The following is a 24,439-nucleotide window of genomic DNA, read 5'->3' as shown; positions in this document are numbered from 1 at the left end:
CACTAAACACAAGGAAAAAAATCCTCATAAGAATACAGCTGTTGTCCTCTCCAAATGTTACATTTAAAAAAAAAAATTTTAAAAACTGCGTGGAGTATGATGATGGATGTCTGACTGGATTAAGCTCAGGTGATTGAGGGTGTTATTTTGTATTTTAAATATTAATTTTTCCAACATGCGATCCTATAATTACGGTGTTTCTCAGTTACAGTAGATTATCGCAAACAGGTAGAGGTTCATGATGTTTTATATGAGGACATGTGATGACATTGTCTTAACACTGGCTTTTTTCTCTCTCAATGTAGCTGAGTGTAGTAAAGTACAAGAGAGACTAGATCGGTCAATAACTGCTGATACCAGGAGAGAAGCTGCATGCCAGAATGATATTGCATATGGTAATATTTGAATTGCCATTACTGATTTCATGTGCTGTGACTGAAATGCTTACTTGTTTACTACTGCTGTGAAACATTTTTTTCCAATTAGATCTTTAGTGATTAAAATTCAGTAGGCTTGACAGTGGCGTACAGTATGTGAAGGTGACATATTGGAGCAGAGAAGAGTAAGTGCTGCCCATACCCTCTGCTGAATAAAAGTCATAACCAGGGTTAGTGCACCAGTGAGCCTGATCTGATGAATTTTGCTAATAAGCACTGTGTTTCTCTTGCTTGGTGTCATTCTAACATGATCATGTGGCTTTGAGGTCAGAGGAAGTTGTGGGGCATCAGATGGGTAGAGCTTCCATGAGACTACAGCATGGGTAGAACTTGTTAATATTTCTTAGCCATACAGTGTATAGCTATAGCCATTGTTTTCCCAGAAATTAGCATTGTAAAGGGGCATTATATTCTCCATCTGAGCACCTGTAAGGCATTTAGTATGTATTGCAGGAACAACGAATAACAAAAAGTTTGGTTTTGTTGTTCTGCAGTTTATAAAGTGAACATCTTATCTCGCAGTGAAGAAGGTTATTTTGTAAAGTATTCTGCAGCTCTTCTGGACCTCTATAAAAGAGGTGAGTGTCCTATTCTTAATCCATTTAACAATTTATTTAGAATAAAAGCTGTCTGGTTGAGACCCCTGAAGCAGCTGACAAAAATCAGCAGTCAAACTTAGTCATTTCATAAGAGTAGGAAACCGTACCCTCAAAGACAGCCTTTGAACATTCTTTTGTGCCCTGAGAAAGGCAGTCTTTATTTGATGTTTTTAAACAGCTTTTCTGTATTATAGCTGCTGTTAACAAACCTAAACTATAATCAGTTAAATGTCTTTTATGTGACAAAACAAGGTGAACATATTCCATAATCAATTAATACAATTGTGAGCTGTTGTTTAAATGTCTCATTCATTCCACAGAATGCCCTCCCTTACTGTATATACAATGATTGAAGTGGGGTAGTATGCAAGGATATGCCATGCCTTAACTTTTCTCAGGTTTTTGTAGGTTGGGCATGTTTCTGTTTCTGGGAGAAAGGACTTTAGAATGTTCTTGGGCACTCACTGTCTTACCTTTGGGAGAGGTAGCTGCTCGTAGGTCCTGCAGAACTGAAGCTGATATTCACTCATTTTTCCTCTGAGTTTAAGCACCCAATATGTCCTTATAATTACTATAATATAAAATTATTTAATGTACACAAGGCTTATTTACCATTCAGATTTAATTTAAAAAATCTTTTTCAAGAAACATGTTTTATATAATCAAATTTTCCTGTTATTATAACTATTGGCAAATAGATCCCTTGGCTGTGCTGTACTGTAGAATATTTTGGTGTTTTCTGTCTAATATATGAGTGACCGGAAATTCTCTTCGTGAAATTTTCCAATTCTTGACCTTCTACTTCAGGGCAGGCTTTTGCTCAAAAAAATAATGAAATAACCTTTGTTAAAAAGAAGACCTGTGCAGATGTTGAATTGAGCCCAGGAGAGCAGTATTTGATCATGGGAAAAGAAGCCTTAAAGATAAGCATTGGTTTCAGTTTCAAGTAAGTAACTTACCATCAGAATATGCAGAGATTTAATCTTAAAGTGTGCTGTGAAGTGGCAAGTGTTTGTATGTAATAATTTTTATGTCATATATAATTGATTTAATTGTTTAAGTATTAGTTCAACCAATAGTTACACAATGTGTTTTCAGATGTGTACATTTAAAACAGGATTATGAACACAAAGCAAGCAATTTCATATTGTAATTTTTTTCTGTTTGACATTTTCCTCCCCAGATCTTAGCAGCAAATGATCATTTTCTTTTGTCATCTTAGATTCCAGTACCCCTTGGACTCCAGCACTTGGATTGAGTGGTGGCCTTCAAATATGGCATGTACATTTTGTCAGGAGTTTTTAAATACAATGGAAGATTTTGCCGAAGATCTCATCATCAGTGGCTGTTGATTTACTTGGAGAATTTTTAAATTAAAAGTATAGATAAAATCTCATTTAAAAAAAAAAAATCCTCAGCTGTTTAGTAATTCTTTTCCGAACTTAACATTCATTAATAGTTCATCTTGAAAAATGGTCTTTGCTTGTATTTCATAGCCACGTTCTTATAACATAGTAATGTTCAAAGTATGATTTTTAAGCTTGGATGGGAGAATAATGCAGAATACTGCAAAGGCATTTGAAGTCAGATGAAGTGAAGTGAATTATCTGTAAAAACAAACACGGAAAGTATTGTCTTGTGCTGGAATAACACTTAGAAGCATTAAAATCTGATGTCTTATTAAAACAACCCTTCCTTCATTTAAAAAAAAAAAAAAGGAAAAATAAAATTGTTTATAAAATAATTTTGTTGCAACTTTAATTTCCAAGCAAATTTAAAAAAAAAAAAATCTATCTAACATAGCACAATAGCATCCAAGTATTTAGGACAAAAACCTTATTTTAGATTATGCCAAGAGCCATACTGATGGTACTCCTGACCCCATTGTGCTTTTTTAGTTCCCTTAGACCTGCAGATGACAAAATCTTGCTCTTTTTACCCCAGCTGGTATCCAGGCATTTATCTTAACATGTTGAGTGACATTTTTCATTCAACACGTGGTTGGAGTAAGAGATTTTTAAATTAAACAGTCGTGAAGATTTACTAAGTTTTAATAAATTAGTTTCTTCCAGTTCATGTCTGAAGTGCAAAGATTTATTTTAACAGTGTACTGAAACACTGCAATGTGTCAAACAACCAACCCCCAGCCCCTGCAATGGAAATGAAACATATTGGAAACTTAAGGTTCATATTCTGTAGGTTGAAACTGTTATGGGCAACTTAACTCTTTACTGTTTATAAATAAATAAACTGAATTTATGATGTTAAAAAACAGTCAGGAAGACCTTAACTATAGCTGGTGACATCTCAGTTATGAAGTGATGCTTATATGTGTTGAAGATACTCTCATTTGCAGAGCACTTTGGCATGGAAAGTTTTCCAGATAAGTAAAACATTCAATAAGAAGCTTTTTAAAATGTTATTTGTGTATGAAAGAGAGAACTTTCATTACAAGTTTGTTGAATCTGCACAGGCAGTTATTATTTGTTTAGTGGCAGTAGTATATTCAGAGGATTAATGGTGTTTTCTAAGGAATTTTTTTGAGAAGAGCCAATGGAATGTTTTGGACATGAGACATGTCTGATGAGACAAAAAGCATTTTTCTGAAGTGCTGCATAGGTATGCTGCAAAAGCAAAGCTATTTTTCATTAGAAACCTTGATATTTTACAAATAATGAAGTCACACAATAACTTTCCACTCATCTCAAACTTAGGAAGATCTTAAGGGGTGTGTTAGTTTACTTAAGAATTTTTTTGCAAAGTCTGTTATGTATATTAAAACAAGTTGGGCAGTCTGCTACCTTGTCTTTCTTGCTTATGTTAGATAGAAAAGTGCTAATTGTCTTGCTTATATGTCATCCTCAAATCAGGCCTGTTATGATGAAAAAAATTAATGTGCTTCTGCTTTAAAAGAGGTATTTTTTAATTGATACCAATATTCAGAATACAATAACTGTTTTGTAATTTGCATATTCACAAAGGTGGAACTGCCTGTGATGTATTTCTCTGCAAAACCATTATCAAGAAAATTTCATCTTTTCTTGATTTTTAGATTTCTAAAGTAGAAATTTTACCCTCTTGCAGCTGATTCAGTCTCTTAATAATATGAGAAAAATCCCCTTACACTAACATAAATGTTGTTAGTCTAAGGTTAAAAGAAGGCAGTGTTAAACCAAGTATTAAAAAGAAAATAGTCATGCTACTGCAATGAAAAAACAAGCATCTGGTATGGGGGGAATCCCACTTTGAGAGAGATTAAATCTAGTGTTTCCCCTTGCTGAATGTGCTACGAATTTCAGTCCTTAACCAGTTTGGTAAGTCCTCTTTCCAGACATTGTTAATTATTATTTGATAGATAAGATATTTCAGCCAATTTTAAATACTATTGATGTTCTTGCATTTGGTGTTTCTTCTGATAGATAGTCTTGGTATGTCATCCATCTGTGTAGAGAAAATAGACTATTTTAAAACTCGTAGTATGTTTCTCGCTGCTTATATTTTAGAAAGACCATATTTTGGATATTAACCTTGCAGTCTTGGTAAAAATTGTTTGAACAATTGTAATAGTGAATAATAATAGCATAACTTAAATTACAATAATATTCAGAACTCACGTGGAGTTATATTTTGTTAGTATTCTTAATGGAACAGACTTTAATGTTAATTTAAAGAAAGCTCAGGTATGTCCATGGCATTGTATCATGCATAAAATCTTGCTTTCCAGATAGATAATGCTTTTTATCCTGAATTTTTACACCATGCTGCTTTATTTTTTGAAAATTCTTTTGCCAGGAGAAATGACTCCCCTTTTTATTTAGGCATGAGTATTTCTTACTGTATATGAAGGAATATACACAGCTCTTGAAACACTCCCAGTTTTCCACTGTGACAAAAACAGCAGGGGGAGCACAACAACATCATTTTCATATAAATATTAGTACTTCACTCCCCTTCCCCACAAAAAACCCCAACAACTTTTAAAAGACATTTTTCAAAAGTTCAGCTACTGAAAATGCTACATTCATTTTCTAGTGGATGGAAAAAAATATGTATTTTGATGTGTAGTGCCATAATACTAATTTAATGTCTGCTGGCAAAATTTTTTTCTTCATATCACCCAAATTATTTGTCAAAAAAATTCAACTGCAAGACAGTAACCACCCCACAATCTCTGAGATTCTTGGACAAATTTTAGATTTACCAGAGATGGTATCATAGTCAGGACTGTGTGATAAAATACGGTCAGAGGATGCGAAGTCTTTTCTGATTAGAGTTCTGAGCATATGAGAGGCTGCAAGCAGCGATACAACCAATAGGTCAGGGTGTAGTACTCATTTCAAGAATCGCATAATTACCCCGTTAGTTAGCAGCCCAGAGAAACAACATGTAAACTAATAAAAGCTGCATGAAATAGGTACGAGGAACAGAAATTAGGGAAATGAAAAACAATAAAACAAAATCTAGAACCATAGAAGGGCAACCCGTTTCTAAATCCGTAAGAGCTAACCATAGTAGTCTTTGGTTTGCAATGCTGTCTTTTCACTCTTGCACTCCTTCAGCCTCTCTTCTGTCTTGAAATCGCTACTCCTGTAAACCTGGAGCGCTGGAGGAGGATTTACCAGAACAAGATTTCTGAGGCAGCTCCGCTGAGGCTCTATTTTTAGGGCAACATATGGAATGATGCCTATTAGAGAATACCAATTATTGCTTTTTTCATCTTTCCTCTTAATTTGGTTTGTGTCTTCACAACTCAAATTTGTGTGGTTTGGGAATGAACGAGTTGTTATTTTTCCAGCCTTCTCATTGGTTTGGTTAGGTAAATTTTTACTGCAGTCCTTAAATTTTTGATCTGTATTTAAGTAGGCGATTAGTGCATGTTGATTGACTGGCAGTTTATTTTAGTGTATGCCCAATGCTAAATCTTTTTTTTTTTTTTCTTCAGTATTCTCTTAACGTCTGCAGTTTAACTACAAGTATAACAGCAAAAAACAGTGATGGCTTTAGACTAAAGTTTTCAGTTTCTGTGTTTGAAAGATCTGGTGTCAAGCATTGGTGCATAAGCCATGAGTAGCTCACACGCTTCTGAAGAACCTCTAGAAAAATACATGAATAATGCTTCTTCCATATACGTTTGTCCTCTGTGCAAAATGTTTCTGCAGAATCCAGCACAGATACCATGTGGGCACAGTTACTGTACGTCCTGTGTCATCTGGTTATTAAGGTAATTCTATCATACAAAACAACGATATTAAATATTTTCAGTATTCATCAGTCACTGCAAACAAAACTGTACTGTGCCTAGATGGGATGTTTACGCAGTATTTGTAAAACTCGCCCTGTTGAAGGGGCTCTAACCTTCTGGCTAGTGGCTATTCTGCTTATGCTCAGTCCTGGTGGAGGAGCTGGAGGTTAAACAGGTGTGAAGAGAGTCTTGCTCTTCTGCTAGTACAGATAATCTTTGCCTGCTGGTATAAAATTATGTTTGTACAGCTTTATAAATATATGCAGCCATTTCATATGCTCTCTGTGAAAGAAACTATTTTATTCCCTAGGTTTTCCTTTTGTACTCTTCTTTTGAATTCCTGCATTTCCATTCCTGACACTAACTGATGCTATTTTTAAGCTCTGCTTTCTTGTTTTTAAAAAAAAAAATTCCTAAATCATATGCGTGCCATTCATTATCTGTATTTTAAGACACAGTAGACTGAATCAATGTCTACCGTAACTTAGGTAGATTTACAACAAATGTTACTTTGGCATTTGATGACTGAATTTGACAGTTAAAAAGCTTGCCTTGCCTCCAGGAAAGTGGCAGATGAAGGGCCAAATTTCCTTCTCACAGCTCCTGGCACAGATCAGCTTGGTTCCCAGTAAAACTGAGAAGAGACTTTGATACAAAGTACAGTTGCACACATTTTTATTTTTATTGAATAGTTGCCCAAAAGCAGCACATCCAAGAACTTTAAAATTACTGTTTTCCCTTTCTCTTAGGAATATCCTTGATCCAGAGTGTTTAATATGTGGAAAGAAGATAGTCACAGATGATGCAATTTTTAATTTTGGCTCTGTGAGTATTTTTTTTTTTTTTAAATCCTCCAAACTTTTTTAAGAAGCATTAGAAGGTAACACTGTATCCAATAATAACTGGACATAAACTCAAATTGCAGAGAGAAGTACACTTAAATGCTTAGTGAGGTTGTCTAGGCAGTCCACTTGTAAACATTTCTATTTCTGAACTGTACAATATTGTTGTGAGGGGAACTGTGTATTATGAGACCTAATTATCTCTCAAGAGTGATACAGCTTCTCATAAACCCCTGTTTCTTGCATCTGATTATAAATGCAGAGATATTGACTCAACTACCGCTGCTAAGGTGGAACCTGAGGATTTCTTTAAAGCACAATGATGTCATTGTATGAAAAAGATCAAATTATATTCAGAAGTCATAGCCATGGGTCACATTACTAAGATATCAGTTAGTTAAAATAATTCCCATTCTTACTGCATGGAGTAGCTAAGATGGCCTTTAAGAGCTTTAATTTAAACTCTGCCTATATCATTAATACACCTTTGCTCTGGCTTGTGCTTATTAGCGTTTACGAGACTTGTATCAGTCTGCTTACCAATTTTGTATTCACACTGTGTGCTAGATAAAACCAAACGAATCTATGAGTAAGGAGATTGAAAGAATTATAGCTAATCGTATGAACAAGAATTTTCTTCGTTCGGGTCAATCAGATCCATATAAGGTAAGTCATAGTTAACATCTAGAAGGACAATGTAAAGAAATAGTATTTAATATGTATGGGTTATAAGTAATTAATTTCCAGGGAAATAACTCTGTTATAGCTGTATCTCTTAACCTTAATCAATGTACGTATAGCAGGGCCAATTCTGCATTGCATGGGAGAATTTCCCAAGACTGGTGGGAAAAAACCATCCCACAAGGCTGTTGATGTTTCTGTTGCAACTTTGAAGGTTCGAGGGTTTTCTTTGCCTTCTCCAGCTGACACTCTAGAGTACCCTGAATATCATATAACCCGAATATCAAAGTGGTACACAGTGTAACGCTGCATAAAAGGATAGTGTTTTATCTCTCTGTCTTCTACACAGAAGGGTTGGATTTTTTTTTTTTTTTGCATAAGCAACATTTGACCTGAAAAAAAACCTTAAAATATTCCAATGTTGGAATGTCTGGTTTTGCCAATATCTGTAAATCCCAAAGGGCTTTACAAAGACTAAAAAAGAATTGTCAGTACTGTGATGCATATAGTACTTAGAAATACAAAACTAGAACAAAAAAAATACTAAAAAGAGCTTGCAGTGGATTCATTTTATGGACTCAAAGCAGTGAATTGTAGATGAGAAAACTGTATTACCAAGAGCAGTCAAATGACTTTCTCAAGGCCACAGACAAGGCCAGTTGCAGAACTGGAAAACTGACTGAAGTACCCTGGCATTCAATGTGAGTTTATCAGACCGCAGTGACTCCAGAGAGAAAAGAGAGAGAATACAACAAAGGAGATGGCTACATAAGCAAAACAAACATGTTCTGCTGTTTCCTCTCTGTGTCAAAGAGGCTCAAATGAGTGTCGAGTAATATTTTAAGATCAGGCACCAAAATACATTTTCCTATTAACTGCTAATGGCAAAACAAAAACATCCAAAAGAATGATGACTTTATCAAGCAGTCTTAAAATGATGAAATCACAAAGACAGATATGGTCTTCATGGGTTGTGCAAAACGAACCTTGGGTCCTGTTACCTTATTCAGAAGTGTAATTTTTGGAATGTAAATTACACTTCAAAAACTTTAAATGACGAGGAAGCATGTCTTATTTTCACAGGTGACTTGTGAAATTTAAGTTCTATTGATTTTTAGTGAGACAGACTGCAAAAAGGCTGTATTGCTCCTGAAGACCTAGGAACCTAATTTTAAAAATACGTAAAAAATACGTACAAAAAAGCTGCACTTAAATATCAAATTGGCAGTCATTAGTTTAAAAAACGTCTTTAATCTTATTTATTGTGTCTCTGTTTCTATCCAGTATTGTCTATCCAATATGTCACTGAGATCATTAAAATATTTTAAGTATGTGTATTTTATATGTGTATATTTTTACACATATTTAGCCATATGTGGTATAGAGGTGTGTATATATCTGTATATATATCATTGTAGGAATATTTACCTTCCTCATGTGGCATGGCATGACTTTTATATGAAAACCACGTGGGGGAAAGGTACATCTATGTCTTCATCTGTTTCACACATGTAAATTATGCAGATTTCCATCAGATCTAGTCAGTAAGACAGGAGAAGATGGAAATGACATAGGATTGATTTTAGAATCTACTGCCATGCTAACCTTAGTCGTTGGAGAGTTTTGAAGTAGTAAGAAACTCACAGGATTAATCCCAGCAAAAATGGAAATTCTTGGAATAATCACTGTTTAGATGACTCATTTGTATTATGAAATGGAAATTATTTCAAAACACATTCTGTACTTCCATGCTTATTGGGGATTCTGGACATCAGGAAGGTCCTTTTATATCTGAATTGTACACAGTGTTTTTCTATTCCTTGGTTGTTTATATACATGGTGTGCAAGTCTCCAAATGTTCCAGGCTTTGAATCACCAGCTAATAGCTTTAGTGGTTCCAGAAAAACATGCATTTGACTGCTACACTTCTGTGGTCTACCCAAAGGCCAGCCAGCCCCTGTGTGTGGGATTACTGGTCTGCCTACCTGTTCATGCACTTGCCCAGAAAGCTGTGCACTTTAGTCCAAATTTATTCTCACGTCTCCTAGAACAGAGATGACTGGCCTCGTCTGAAAATTCTGGCAAGATGCCAAGGACCATGTATAAACAGCATTTTTATTGTCATTTATTGACATAATAGCACATCATAATCAAACTAGCCTCCGAAGTGAACTTCAGAGTTGCTCCTAGTGATATGCACAGATAATCTCTGAAAGCAAGACCCACTAAGGTAAATTAAATTAGTTTGGTCATTATACTTTTATTCCTTTTTAATATATTCCCCAGATCAGCCTTTGAATAAGAAAATTCACCAGATGCCGTTCTCCCTATTCTGAATACTCTGGGCAGATATGTAAGACCTGAATTGTTTGAATTCCTGAGATAACAACAATTCTAAGGGTTAATACTATGTAAGCCTTTTAGTTCTTTTAAAAAAATATGTATTTCTGTAATTTTCCATTTGTATTTTACTGATTTTTAGGTAGCTAAGTGTCACAAAATGAACTGAATTCTCTCTTCATTGCAGTCAGAAATTAATCTAATTGATTTAAAGCTAGTAAGTGACTTGAATAGACCAAATTCCACCCTATTATGCATAGTGACACATGAAACTCACACTCTTTTGGTCTGGTCATGAAAGCCGCTGTGCTGAGTCTAACTACTGTGACTAATTTAGGAAGAGAGCCAAATGGTGCCATTCTCTGGCCATTGCTTTACTAGCAGTGCAGAAATTATTGTGTGTATATAATCTCTCAGGATATGCTACAAGCTCTAAGTAGCCTTAGCCAGACAAGTGCTCTGTCAATTTTTTTTTTTTAATTAGGAATAGCCTACAGTTTTAGAAGAGGAATACTAAATCCCAGTAGCAGGTTAATATTCTTGCTTTTTAATACCTCAATACCTTTAAGTGACTGTCATAATTCTTTCTTGGCTGACCTAAAAACATATCATATTAAATACCAGGTGAAAGAGAAAACTGCTTATATGAGCTAGTAGGATGCAAGTCCAAGTTACCATCTAATTTTTGTTTTGTTATGATGGTACATTCAGAATCTGAAATCATCTGGAAGAGGAGAAATATTCACTTCATCACACTGAGTTGTTTGTTCAGTGTATTTGGGCAATGTAAAGCCAGAATTTCACACCAAAATTATTTTCTATCTTTGTATAGTGATGAAAATGTTCAGTATAAGCACAGCCACTCTTCTGAGTCAGCAAGTGGGATCATGCATTGGGTGGAGCAATACAAAATCTTAGAATTGAATTTTTAGTAAGATTTCTTCCAAGTTCAAAAATCTCTTTTCATAAATAATCTCAAACTCCTATTGCCACAAACAAAGAGTTGTGGAATCTACTGACAGGGGTCAGTAGATTCATTTGATGTAGGGGTGTGAAAGAGATGAATGAAAACATACTAAGGAAATTCATTTTTTCTTTTGAGTTAATATTAATTTGTAATTTTAAAAAAATCACTGTCTCTCTGAGGGCTGCCAATTTGGTGTTCATCCATCATGAGTTGTCTCACTTGACCCTACCTACAGAGGCTTATTTTCAGTCTATGTAAATGTTAATGTTTATGCATGTCTCCTAGCAAAATGTGTTCCTAATCTCCTGCTGAATTCTTACATCAGAACACACTGAAATTTGGCATGGCCATCAGTTATTTTCCAGTAAAAAACCACCTTATAGGAGTTACATATGCTTTCAATTTTTAAGATATTTAATAATGTTTTCACCTCTAATTAGGAGAAATATCTGGTTTTGGCTCTTTTATTCTCCTGGGAACTAAGAGTTTGGTTTTGCCAATTGCTGGGTCATTATAAAATTCCATTCCTCGTGTTAAATTTTGCTTTTCAAGTTCTGAATGAACTTGGAATTTGGATACATGTTTAAGCAGCAACTGATTTCCTGGAAAATACTAAACTGAATTAAATGCCACAACTGTCATAAAAAGAACATTCAAGTTTAGAAAACAATAGCAGAGAAATCTTGACTAAAGATTGCTATATTCAACCCTTTCTTTTCTAACCCAAGAAATATTTGTTACATGCAGGTGGTTATTTATAAAATAGTTATATTTACCCATGTTCATAGCTAGAAGTCATGAAATGCAGATTATTCCTAAGGCACTGTGTTTCAGACTATATTTCCTTTATTTATTTGCTACTTAACAACTAAAATGGCAATTTCTTGTGCAAGTAAAGCAAACAAAAAGTTGTATTTGATGCACTTTGAATCAGCTGAGATATTAAACCACAAAAATTGGGATTTACAATGGAAAATCAATTTTCTCTTAATGACAGCAGCCCCACTGGCGCCAGTTAGAAGTACTCCAAAAGAAACAGAGAGAGGTTCAGAGTCTGGGTTTAGTACACTGCAAGCTGCTTTCAAGGAGCCCTGTCATGGACTTGCATTGTCTAATTTGGCTTTACAAGAGTAACCTCAACAGTGCATTCTTTCCGCTGACTATTATATGTTCCCTGCAATTTATACTGTGAGGCCATGGAGCACATCCTCAGCTAATGCAAATCAGTGTTGTTGCAATTACTTTGGAGAAGCTATACTTTTTATACTTGATACCTAGATCTGTAGATACAGTATTTCTTTAACTGAATCACAAAAAGCAAATGTGAAAATTTCTTTCCAAAGAGAAAATATTTTATAAACAAGGAGATTCACATTTCACTATGCCAGTTTATACCTGCTGAAATGTGATTTACAATATATAGACATAAACGCTAGTGTTGGTGACAGACTGGGCATAAACTGCAGCTGTAACTGAAGACTCGCACTTACTACGTGCCTGCATTGTCTGTCTCTGCCAGAGTCTGATTAGCCAGTTTTCCTTCATTATTTATAAAAAGCAATATGCCATAAAAATGTCGTTTTCACTGCCCAAACCATAAAATTTTCCATAAAAGCTTACTACGGTAAGGTCCTAGCGAATATTCAGCCCCAGGATCTGACAGCTAGGTAGAAATAGGTATTAGTTTCCACCATTAGTGTAATTCCAAAAGTTTGGAGTCACCAGTCTACGCAATATTAAAAGGTGTTTTGTTTCTAGCCCCAGTTAGTTGGGATATGCTAACATAGTATGTATTGAATAATTGTTTTAAGTAACATTTGTAGTTGCTTTTGCTGCAAGGAGGGGGATCTGGAGATAGTTATAAAATGGAACTGGAAGTCAGGAGGTCTGTTTTGGTCCTGGTTTTCACTAAACTTTCACCGCACATCCTTCATGCCATGTTCAACAATGGTTTTGGGAGAACCATCTTGGGTGATAAACACAGCGTTAATCCTCAGAGTTCAGTGTTTGCTGTCAGATAAGAGCTTTCAAAGCAGCCAAGAAAAAGCATTAGCTTGGTGAAATTTAGGACAGGGTGCAAGGACTCTTGTAAAGGCACGTAATCCTATTGACAAGAGAAGTCTGGAGATAGATTTGTGGCAGAGATTTCAATTCCTGGGATGAATCTCTTCGTACATAGTGACTGAAAAGGCAGCACGTGTTTATTTTCTGCACCAAGTACCTACACATAGTCAGAGATGTATTTTGACGCTGAAACTTCAAACTCCATGAAACTTGCCCAGCTTGTGGTTATGCACAATTACTCAACCCAGGCTGACGGGGGAAATCTTCTTTATGTCCCTGGTGTCATTTGTGGCTTCCTATCAAAGCTAAATAACTTCACCATTTCACAGTTTTCATATGACACTGAAGAAGCCTGGCAGGATCAGCTAAGCTTCTGTTTTGGTCAGGAATCTCAAAAACAAGCTAGGATCAAAAACTTCCCATGGAAACATGGGGGGTCAAATTAATCTGGGACGTATTTTAATGGGATTCCATGGATTGGGAAATTGGGGGAAGGTATCTAAACCCATAAGCAAATTCTTAGAAAGCTGCGCTCCTGTGTATCCCGTATCTGTGTCCACTGGCCCCATGTCCGTGGTGGTCCTGCCAGTCTCCATGCCCAGTTCTGAAGAGCTCTGGGACGAGTCCCGGCAGAGGGCAGCCCAGCCCAGAAATGCTCCCCAGGGCCCTGCCTGCCAGTCCTGGGTTTTGAAACAAAATACTCGTGATAAGGGAAAGCTTTAGATGTGATTTTAGATAACCAGATTTTAAAATGTTGAATTTCCTTCCTGCGCATATCTTGCTACAAAGAAAATACAACCTTAGCTTGTGAAAACTTGCCACAATTCTGACCTGTTGCACTATGAAGCCAATCTGTATTTTGATTTCTTCCAGGATGGCCCATTGTTACTGAACCTGAACAGATGGGAGCATTCATTTCCTAAGCACTTTGTGCCCCATTCACTTGCTTTGGGGTTTCGACATCCAATTTGTGATGCAGATGTTCGACATGGAGTTACAAGGTTTGTTTTCTTGGCTGAATTCCAAGGACGCTGCTGGGAACTTGTGTGTGATGATGTGCTTTTGGAGTCCCATCACTGGCAAAGCTGCCAAGATACTTGGTCTCATGAGAGGACTCTTTCTATTCAGGAATTTAAACACTAAGTCAGCTTGCCTCTATTCAGAATATAGACCTGTCTTTCTCTATGCTTACTTTCTCCCACTTCCAACTTTACTTTTTCATTCAGGCTTCTCCTATGTTTAAAATATATTTTCCTTTCTCCTTCAAAACATCTTGGTTTGTGAACTCTAAGGAGTTTTCTTTCTGTAGCAATGTTTTGATGGGGGCTTTGGTTCTCTTTACAGTATCATTTTCCTCCTGTGAAACCTTGGATAAGGCTTAGAATTTCTGTATTCCTTGGGTTTCTTGCCCATAAAATACAGGCACAAATAGGTATTGTCAGTGGTATCGTGGAAATTACTCAGATTTATGAACCATGTTGAAAAATACTATTGGAAAGATAAGCCCAGTGCTATTAGTCACTCTACAATAGCAAAGTGAATTATGATCTCAGTGGAAGAGAGATGCAAGTTAGAGTATAGTCAGTCTCTTTCTGCTTCTATCACATGTAAAAACATCATCTTCTAAACATCTCCTTTTTTTGCTCTTATTAGCAAAATGAGTAACTTCTGAAAAGGTTAGGGGAGATTTACCATAGCCTTCATTCTCCCCTCAATTCTTGTCATTAATGAGAATTAATGAAGACATTATTAAAGAAACCTGTTGCTTCCTTTTTCTGTGTCCACTAATTAGTCCTACTCATATATACTGAGTTTTCTGATAATTGTATGTTTCTATAACGCACTGTACAACTGACCTGAGCTATCAGTAGAATACCCATATTTTACCAGCTGTTTTATAGTCAAAAGATGTTGAATCTTAACTTGTTTTTTCATGTTACATCCAGAGCTTTGGAAGAGTGTTTTGGCAGGCTTCCCGGTGGGCACAGCTCCCATTCCCAGAGTTCTCTCCAAAGCATTAAGAATGGAAATAAGCAGCTAAGAATTTTCCAGTTTAGATCAGGCTCTGTGTACGTTAAGAGAAACAGAAGCATAACCACAAGTACCAGCATAAGCCCTTAATGTAGGGCTGCAACAGAAAGCAGGGCTTGATCTGATGAAACTGTCATAAACTGGTCCGTACAGTCTGTACACCGTGTTTGTCCCGACATGGAGACATAGTGACCGAGACAGGTATACCACCAAGAAGCTTCTTAATGTAAAGAAACTAACATGCCTAGTTAGGTTGCCTAAAATCAGAGGCAGGCTCAGTAATCTCTTAATGATGTTTTTCTCTGAAGTAGTATTGCTTATAGGAAACTATCAAGGCCACTGTGACAAACACTTTACTTTTCTCTAGCCTCTTGTCTTCAGGGTGATTCCTTGGCTTGTATTGTGGAAACTGCTTTAGTGAGTGACTGAAATAAGATAAATAGTATATAGTGTCCATTTTATGGGTGCTTTTTTCCTGACAAATGAAGCTGAAGACACGCTCCAGAACGTCTACTATTTGGAAAAAAAAAAAATTACTAGGAAGCTGAGGATAATACTATGTTACAGGGAATATGATCTGGAAAAATCTTGAGGCAGAGCGAGGATAAAGAAAAAAAAATTATTCCTGATGTCTCTTTCAGTATTACAATCCAACTCCGATGGAAGTTAGTGAGAAACTTTCCATCTCCTGTAATATGAGTTGGGCTGGGTCCTCAGGATATCACCATAACAAAGCAGAGCTACAACTAGTAGTAGGCACAGGCAGGTATTAAAAAAAAAACATTTTAAAAGTTTTTATTGTAGACAAGAGATTGAATTGTGTCAAAGCTGTCAAGTTTGCTGAGGATAACAATATAACAAATTTCATGATTCTTCATGTTTGGTTTTTTTTTTAATCTTGAAGATGAATTGATGAAATCTCACAGCTACTCTGTTGTACTCCTATTTCGTGGGTAGCTTAAGTCAGAAAAGAAGTAATAGCACAGAAGTTAAAGAATTACTTAATATCAGAGCTATGAACAAACAGGAATCTTGACTTGGAGCACTCAGCTCCAGTTCCTATAAGTACTGCATCTCATGGGACTGGATCTTCTTTTACTAACAAGTTTTCCTTCCTGTGTTTTACCAATTTTTCAGGGTTTCCTAGAACATGTGCACATTTCCAGATAATTTATACTAACTGAAAATTATGTTTTCATGGAATGAGGCATCCCTATCTCAAGCATCTCTCTGAAATGAGGTTCTCAGCCCTGGAAATACTATTTGCACTTCGATCTTTAAAACACTTAGCATCTGAGCCTAAATTCCATTTTTAAATGTACTAAGAAATCGGTTTCATTAAAAATCTCAAGCCCTGGATTATTTTAGAAAGATAATACTCAAATTAAATATATTCCCTCCTGAGCTTTTTTCCTTGGATGTAAAAAATGATCATTCACCCTAAGTAGTAACACAGTGCCCTGCAATGCTAAGCATTGGTGGAATGGCTCTGCAATAAAGTTAAGCTTCAAATTTTAATCTCTCTCTGAGCCACATCCTGTTTTCGGTTAACTGATCTCATATGGGGGAAATTTACCAGAGGAAATATCTCTAGTTTGGAAAGTACCAAAAACTTATCTTTAGTTTCTTTGTGTAATTCAGCACCTTTTAAGACAGAGGTGTAATACTTTCGAGAAGTCTCAAAGCAAAAGAAAAGGAGCAACCTAACAGCACAGAAAGGAGGCATATCGGTGCCCCTTCATCCCGAAACAGAAACTGGCCCATTGGTGTAACACTGATCTTTCTGAGATTATTAACTACACCTCTTTATATTCCAAAAGCTTAAAAAGCCACATCCAGAAATATTTTAAAAACTTTTTCGGAAACTAACTCACATCCTGGCAGAAACCGCCTGTGCCAGATTAACTTGCCATGAATTTTAACAACCCTGATCATAAAACAATGAAAGCAAATGTTTCAGGCTGTAAGGACTACTAAGACTGTATCACACTTTCCCCACAGACTTTTAACTTTAGTTAATACATGGCCCTGATGACTCTGCACTTAGAGCATCTGCAAATATATTTACAGCACAGAGAAGTAGAGAGAAGGAAGTGGAAATGAAGAGACATTACATGTGATTCTGCAAGTATTAGTAGGGAAAGTCTTCCCACTCACATAGGTGGATGTTGACATTTAAACTGGAAGCCTTAAAAATAACTTTAATAAAACTGACATCATTTTCCTCTTCCCCAATTTCATCGCCAAATCTTATTAACATCCTGGCTCTTCAAAAAGGTTACACATGCAGGTACCATGGCTGTATACGATCAGATAATTGCACACCCACCTTCCTAAATTAGTCATTTTCTTGTGCTGTGACAGCATTACTGAACTGCACGTGATGCTCTTCATTTGGTGAGATCTACGTGTTTTACAAAAGGAAGCAAATGTTATTCCCTCTTTGCAGAGGAAGGTGGAAGCATTTACTAGGCTAGTGGTTTATCCAACAACACTCTAGTGACGTGTGGCAGTAAGCCACATGGATACCCTAAAACTGACTCTGCAGTTGGCTCCACCAGGCTTGTGTTTATTTCCCTCTATAATGACAGTTTCCTTTGCACGATCATTTTTAAACTGTTAAAGCCTTCAGAAAAAAATCATGTCGCTTGTCAAAAGTCTGTCTAATTCAAGGAAAAGTAAATAAAGGATTCTCTGACAAAGTGAAGGATCAAATCCTTTTCTTGGCAACAGTCTTGCATCCTGATTCCTGTGGGACTACAGGGTGGAACTGAAAATAGCAGTTGGCCAGTAGGTGAATTTTTAATACAACAGTTAAAGAAATTGTGGAAATAAATGTAGGAAATGTTTTGCATAAACTGCTTGCAAGAATGAGACTTTTATTATTAAAAATTCTAGCCACCAGTCATTATTTGTCTCCAAGTCCATGAATGAACTAGCTGTGGAAAGACATTGCCCATGCAGCGAATGAGTGAAGTATGTTCTGTTGCAGACAGCAGAGCTTGAAACGGTAAACTGAGCAGCTATCTGCCTTAGAGAGACCATGTACATTCTTACTGTGTTCTGAGTATATTTTTAATACTTCCTGTTATTTTCAATTGACCGCAAAGATGATTGAAATTTGCAATCTCAATTATTTTGTATAAACATTTTTCATACTGTTTTTTGGTAATATTATGTGTTTCTTTAGCCTCTATTCTGCACACAGTGCCAGGCTTGGTGCTTATAATGTCCTCACAGTACTGTATACTTACAAGATTAATTTTTCCTGTGTGTATATAGACTTCCAGTATATCAGCTCTATAAAGGATGAATATATATCCTACCCATGGATCTGGCTATCTTTTTAGAGGTTTTTTCCTTAGGTGTATTTGGTTTTTGCCCTTTTGAAGTCTAGAAAAATGTTTTGTTTATTCTTGCTTTGTTTGACATGTTTGTCTCTTTTTGAGACAAAAAGGTAGAAGTTTAATGATAATTTTTTCTGGGAAATCTTCGATAAATACAGTATGTGTGTAGCAGAGGAACACAAGAAAAATAATAATGTTGTTCTATCATACAGACAAACATAAGAGCTGAGTCACACAAACAGCTGTGTGAGCAGGGTTTACAAATATTCTTTGCTTCTTCATGAAAACATGAACGTAGCTGTTTATAACAACGTGAGGAGAAAGAAGTTCCGGAATTAATTCCAATATTTCTCTTAGCAATGTAACAAAGCACTACAGCATATATTTCACTTACTTGAAGAAGGGCTATGTCTTGATCCCAGAAGCTGCCCTCCTTTCCATCTATTATTCAATACAGCTACAGTCTGTTTGGTATTGTATTTGCTAATCTGTAATCATGTCGGGGAGGCAGTCACCCAGGGCAGCTATTCCAGATGTGGAACTATTATCTGTGCACACACATCATAGGAAGGTGTCAGACTTCAGGCAGACACTCACTGATGAATAATAACCTCCTCGTCAACTTTCATAGAGTGACAAGGTACCTGGATATGAACACTGTTGTAAATGCAGCAGAATAACAAACCAAGTGAAGCATCTAGAGAACCACCTCCGCTTTTTATTTTTAATTTTCAGCTAGGACTCACCCCAGTGGTATTCCCCAAGTTTCTTTCACAAGGAAGAGCTAACAGATTTGCATCTGCAACTTTCTCCTGACCGAATCCTAGTAGATAGGGTTGCAGCATGTGATTTCATAGAGAACTTTGTTAGGGGAAAAGAGGACGTTCTTCTGATAGTGAAACTTTTCTTTGTAGAAATCTTTACTGCACTGCGAGCATCTTAAAAGGATTTGCATACATTACTTAACTTGCCTTGTGTTAGCCCTATGTTGTAAATACTATCTGCATTTGAGAGCAGCTGGAGGGCGAGGCAGGGAGGCTTGCTGGCGGTTTCCCAGCAGGGTTCAGAAGGAAATTCAAGTCTCCCGCTCCCTTACTCGGGGCGGCGGGTTTCCCCCGAGCAGACAGAGGTGCGGAGGGGGCGTTTTTCACTGTAATCGTGCTCTGGCCAGGCAGGAGTTTCTGTCTGAGTTGCCCGGCCGGGTCACGGTGCCAGATAGCCATAATCACACCGGTTTCAGGAATAGCTACGCAAACGGATTCTCCGTTTCAGCTGTCCTGGGGGGAATTTGCTCCCTCGGGCCTTTCCTTGGTCGACTCCCCATCCCTGACCCCGCGGGTCGGTGCCGGTCAGCCTTCCAGGGGCTGGGGAGAGCCCCGCAGCGGCCCCTCGCCGGCCCGGGGCGCCGCTCGCTCCCGCCTGGAGCCGGGCTGCGTTCCCTCGGCCGGGGGAAGGCCCGCTTCTCCCCGGCCCCACAGGCGCGTTTCGCGTTTCCCGCTCCTCCCGGCCGGAGCGAGGCAGCAGTCGCCGAAATTCAGACGGAGCCGCCCGGCTGCATTTCCTCTCCCTGCGGCACGGGCGGCCCGATCGCGGTAAGCACCGGCACGGCCGCCCCGCTCCGCGCCCCGGGGCCGGCACCGCCCCGCCGGCCGGCCCACTCACCCAGCCACCCTCCCTCCCCGCGGGGCTCCCGCCCGCTCCGCGCTGCGGGGCCCGGCGCGGCCTGGGCCGCCTCCGGCGGCGGCGGGCTCAGGTAAGGGGAGCGGGAGGGAGAGGGAGCGGTGCCCGCCTCAGCCGACCGCGGCCTGGGCGCCTGCTGCCCGCCGCCGCGCCCCGGCCTCGCTGAGGGGAAACCGGCCGCGGCCCCTCGGCCTCCCCGGGCGCACGGGCCTGGTCCCCGCAGCGCGCCCCAGGGAGCAGCCGGAGGGCAGGGGGCACTGCCCGGCCCCCGAGGCTGCCCCAGGGATCCTGGCGCCCTCGCTGCTTCCTGCCGCCTACGAAGCTGCCGGCCCTCCGCCCTGCTGAGCCGGGGATGGGGACGGAGGATGCCCGCCGAGCCGGAGCCGCTCCCTGCCCCAGGGCGGCGGTTTTACCGGGCGTTATCGATGTAAAACACCCGCGGGGGTGGGCTTCCACCCCACGGAAACGACGGGCCCTGTTAGCACAGCCAGCGCCCGGCAGAAACCGGTGGGCGGTTTGCAGCGTGAGCGCCGAAGGTGCACGTCTGCCCCGTCCCCACCGGGGTACAACCCGCCACGCCTCTGACAGCTGCCTTAGCTCGCGGGTGCACACGTGGAGTTGCCGGTTTTAATTTATGGTTCGTCTCAGATTGGGCAGCCCCTGCGTGTGTTGCTGAACTCCCCGTCAAATGCCTGGAGAGGCCAAGTGAATTGCCTAAGCCAGGCAACAGAAAATGCTGTTTGTTCAAAGAGAAGTGTTTTAAATCCAGGGGATGCCCTGTCCACCGTGTGGCAGTCACACCGCTGTTTCTGTGCCTGGCCTGGCCCAGGCAGTCTCACTTCATTTTTTTAGAGACTCGTTAGTCGTCGTTACTTTTTATAATGCTGAGATAGGTTATTGTGTGTCAGTACTGTTGTGGGAAAAAATAGATTTATAAAGGTGTTGATATGATCAAACTGCGCCAGGTCCCTGGGTGAAAACTTTTCTTGAACTTTCTAAGCAACTGTGGAGACACTAGAATCAGTTTTGGTTGTATTTCCAAAAATATTCAGCTGCACAGCTCTCGTTAACCAAAACCAATACTGAACATGCATGACACCTTGGCATGTGTGGCTCAAGGTGTATCTGGTTAGAGCGCAAGCATAAAGCCTTTTGTGGACTTGAGATTTCCTTTTTCTTTTGACCACTAGCTTTATGACTTCGGGAAAGTCACTGTAAACATATCGGTTGCTCAGTTTCTGCATCTATAAAGTGTAATCACGAATTTTGGCTGCTGGGAATTGAAGGTGGTTGGGGATTTACTCTAGAGAAAATAATTCTGTGTCATGTGGACCAATGGGATTGTAGCTCTAAGATGATGGCAATATTTACTTCATCTTTCCACAAGCTAAAAAACTCTGGAAAGAAAACCCCAACCCTTCATTTTAATATATTGTCCATTTTCATGTTGTGTTTGAGGGAAATTTTAAAACTGTACAGTAATTTCCTGCTGGTACCTACTCAAACCCCACTGTGACATTTAGTCACACATGTCAGCTACAGACTCAATTAAACAGATCACTAGATGACTGCACAGGTTTGGAGCTGCTCATGGACTTTGATGCCTGATACATTCTCTGACATCAAAGTGAGCGTGTGTCTGCTTGTCTGAGCACCTATTTTTTTTCCTTATCTCTGACAGTAGTTTACTTCAGATGGCTGAGAAAACAACCAGAGGCCCGCAGGATGTCCCTGGCTCTTCTCCTGATGAAAATGAATTTCCTTTTGGATATCCCACTAATATTTGTGAGGATGTGCCTGATCAGAAGTACCTGTGCAGCAACTGCAATAACGTTCTGAAGAAAGCCCTGCAAACGCTCTGTGGGCATAGGTACTGCTCAGCCTGCCTCTCCTGGATTGTGCGGTAGGTCCTTGCTACAGGGGGTCACACTGCTGTGGCGGATTCTGTGGCTGCAAGTGCTCCTGAGAGCTGCGTTGTGCCACTCTGCTCTGTAGATGAGTCTGTGGCTACCTGGCCCACTGGACCACAGTCACTTTACTATCTGAAGTACTTACCTGCGGTGGGCTGCAGGCTACTCTCTACCTCCTTCTTGTTTCCAGTGTGAAAGTCTACAGGGTGGGGAAGGCTTGACAGATGTCAGTTTTTCTAAGTGCAAGTGTGAGGTAATGATGCTGATTTAACCTTGAAGAACTAGTGCAAGGCTGACTTAATACTTGCATGGGACTTTACAGTCCTTTGATAAGTGATGTTATGGGATTTTAATAAACATTATCTTAGAGTTTTATTTTTAATAATTCAGCTGGATCACTACGTGTTAAGGTGCTGCTGCCATTAGTGACAAACAATGACAGCCGTTGTCCTGGAGAACCTGAAAACCAGGAGCTGGGTGGGGATGTGCTTTGATTGATTATCCTGCCTTTTCTTTCGACAATTACACCTTGATCCAGAGCCTTTGGAAAAGGTTATGTCTGCCCTGCAGGTGAGAGGTGAAATTGCAGTACAATTCCATGTGTATGAGCTGACTTTAGCTTTGATGTTTTGGAAAACAGCAGCTGTCAAGATTCAGTAACTGGGCTTTAGTACTGGCTAAGTAAGTCGAAAGCCTGTTACTATGCTTCTTCATGGACGTTATTACTAAGCTAGTTTGTGTATGCCAGTTCACGCAGTCCCAGCTCTGGTCACAGTGTGGGGTACCTGAAAAGCTGAATCAATGCACTGGCCACTTGTGGTTTGAAGATCAACATATAATAATGTAAAAATGTATTGAAATTAATGTATTTGACCAACTTACATAAATCCATTACTGTAAATCTAGAACAAAGCCCCTTAATGAAGCAACATAAACCGTAAACTCAGAAAACTCTCAGCAGGACATAACTGGAATTGTTGTATCTTCCCATTAGAGTCTTATAGCACAAACAGGAAACTGGCTCAAACCAGCTAATTAGTACAGTTTGAAATCAGTTATGCTCTAGTCGGATGGATGCTTTTCTGATGAGCTTCTCATCCTGTGTTAGTTCATTATTTGCCTGGATGCTAAACAGCACTGGCAATGAAATACACCTCTAGTAAAGTTTTATTTTTCACTTTTCCTATATAAAACCCTATGCTAAATATTTTGAGAGTAGATCAAAACCTTTTTAAGGTGCAATAGGATGTTAACTCTCTAGAACTCAATTCTGCACGGGTTCTACTAGATCTTTGTAATTTGAAGTCTATATATCTATCTTGGGAAAAAGGGCATTCTCTGTGTTTTAAGAGACTTTTGTTTTCATGTTATCTTTCCTACGTGGTGTTTTTTGCATAATTCATGAGATAAATAGGTTCCCAGCTTTATTCTTTTTTATGATCCAGGCTGCTCTTATTTTGCTGCAATACAGTAAGATTTATGGGCCTAGTCCTAGTCTTGAGGAATAGAACAGCAGTTTTTTTTTGACGTCAGTGTGTTCAAGAATTGGCCCTTTAATGAACAAGGACTATGGATTCTGAGTGGAAATTACAGTTTCCATGTTTTTATTTGTGTCAGTGTCTATACAAAGACCGCCTAAACTACAGTACACCACTGATTGTTATTTCACTCTTCTTTCTTTTTGCCAGAAACAATAAAAATGCCATTTGCCAGAAATGTAAAGAGGAAGATCCCAGCACTTTAAGTGAGGGAAGCCTATTGGCAGAAGAAAGGGTAAGTTGTAGTTCACAGTTCTCTAATTTATCATTAACCATTCTCTGGGCTACTCTATAGTTGTCATTGGACTACAGTTTAGGAGGGAATAATGTAAAATATGATAGCAACTTATAGTTACACATTTTAACTTATGCTTTAGACATTTGGATTTCCTGCAGTTTTTGATTTAAAAAAGTATAATGGCAGCCTTAGGAATTTGGAAGTCCGTCAGGTTCTGCAACATAAAATCCCACACTCTTACTATAATTAACTTTTTATTGTCTCAAAGTAACCAGTACTTTCCTACTTGTAATAAGATGTCTTAGCTGTTACTTACTATCCTTACTAAGTATCTTAGTGGATTTTCCAATCTTATGGTTCTCTGTACCCTTCAAACATGTTACCAAACTTAGAGGTGGAGCATCCCTAAGAAAAAAAAGCTAGAGTGTAGGCTAGCCAGCTGAATTGCCTAGAAAGTATTTTGACAGCCAAGGTATCTGGAGAAAACAGTGGAAAACTTAGAGCTGAACATAACAATTGATAA

General features: G+C 38.7%; 2 protein-coding genes across 5 annotated transcripts in view; both read left to right on the top strand.

The window, feature by feature from the left end:
* C5 (complement C5) overlaps nucleotides 1-3,107 on the top strand; it is a 31,310-nt gene extending 28,203 nt beyond the window's left edge. The window contains exons 38-41 of the mRNA XM_075171010.1: nucleotides 306-395; nucleotides 932-1,015; nucleotides 1,844-1,982; nucleotides 2,259-3,107. Coding sequence (XP_075027111.1) covers nucleotides 306-395; nucleotides 932-1,015; nucleotides 1,844-1,982; nucleotides 2,259-2,388 — 443 coding nt within the window. The 3' untranslated portion in view covers nucleotides 2,389-3,107. The remainder of the gene's footprint in view (nucleotides 1-305; nucleotides 396-931; nucleotides 1,016-1,843; nucleotides 1,983-2,258) is intronic.
* Nucleotides 3,108-5,289: 2,182 nt separating this feature from the next.
* TRAF1 (TNF receptor associated factor 1) overlaps nucleotides 5,290-24,439 on the top strand; it is a 33,766-nt gene continuing 14,616 nt past the window's right edge. Inside the window, exons 1-6 of one of the 4 annotated variants that reach the window (XM_075170766.1) lie at nucleotides 5,290-6,257; nucleotides 7,028-7,103; nucleotides 7,688-7,786; nucleotides 14,046-14,173; nucleotides 21,912-22,133; nucleotides 23,829-23,913. In XM_075170766.1, coding sequence (XP_075026867.1) covers nucleotides 6,100-6,257; nucleotides 7,028-7,103; nucleotides 7,688-7,786; nucleotides 14,046-14,173; nucleotides 21,912-22,133; nucleotides 23,829-23,913 — 768 coding nt within the window. In that variant the 5' untranslated portion in view covers nucleotides 5,290-6,099. Of the gene's footprint in view, nucleotides 6,258-7,027; nucleotides 7,104-7,687; nucleotides 7,787-14,045; nucleotides 14,174-17,880; nucleotides 17,994-20,121; nucleotides 20,143-20,224; nucleotides 20,304-21,911; nucleotides 22,134-23,828; nucleotides 23,914-24,439 lie in introns of those variants that run through there. The other 3 variants (XM_075170768.1, XM_075170769.1, XM_075170767.1) reach the window with 3 other exon arrangements.

The sequence above is a fragment of the Calonectris borealis genome, chromosome 21 (genome assembly GCF_964195595.1).
Source record: "Calonectris borealis chromosome 21, bCalBor7.hap1.2, whole genome shotgun sequence".
Classification (NCBI taxonomy): Eukaryota; Metazoa; Chordata; class Aves; order Procellariiformes; family Procellariidae; genus Calonectris; species Calonectris borealis.
This window is presented reverse-complemented; position numbering and strand designations above follow the sequence as displayed.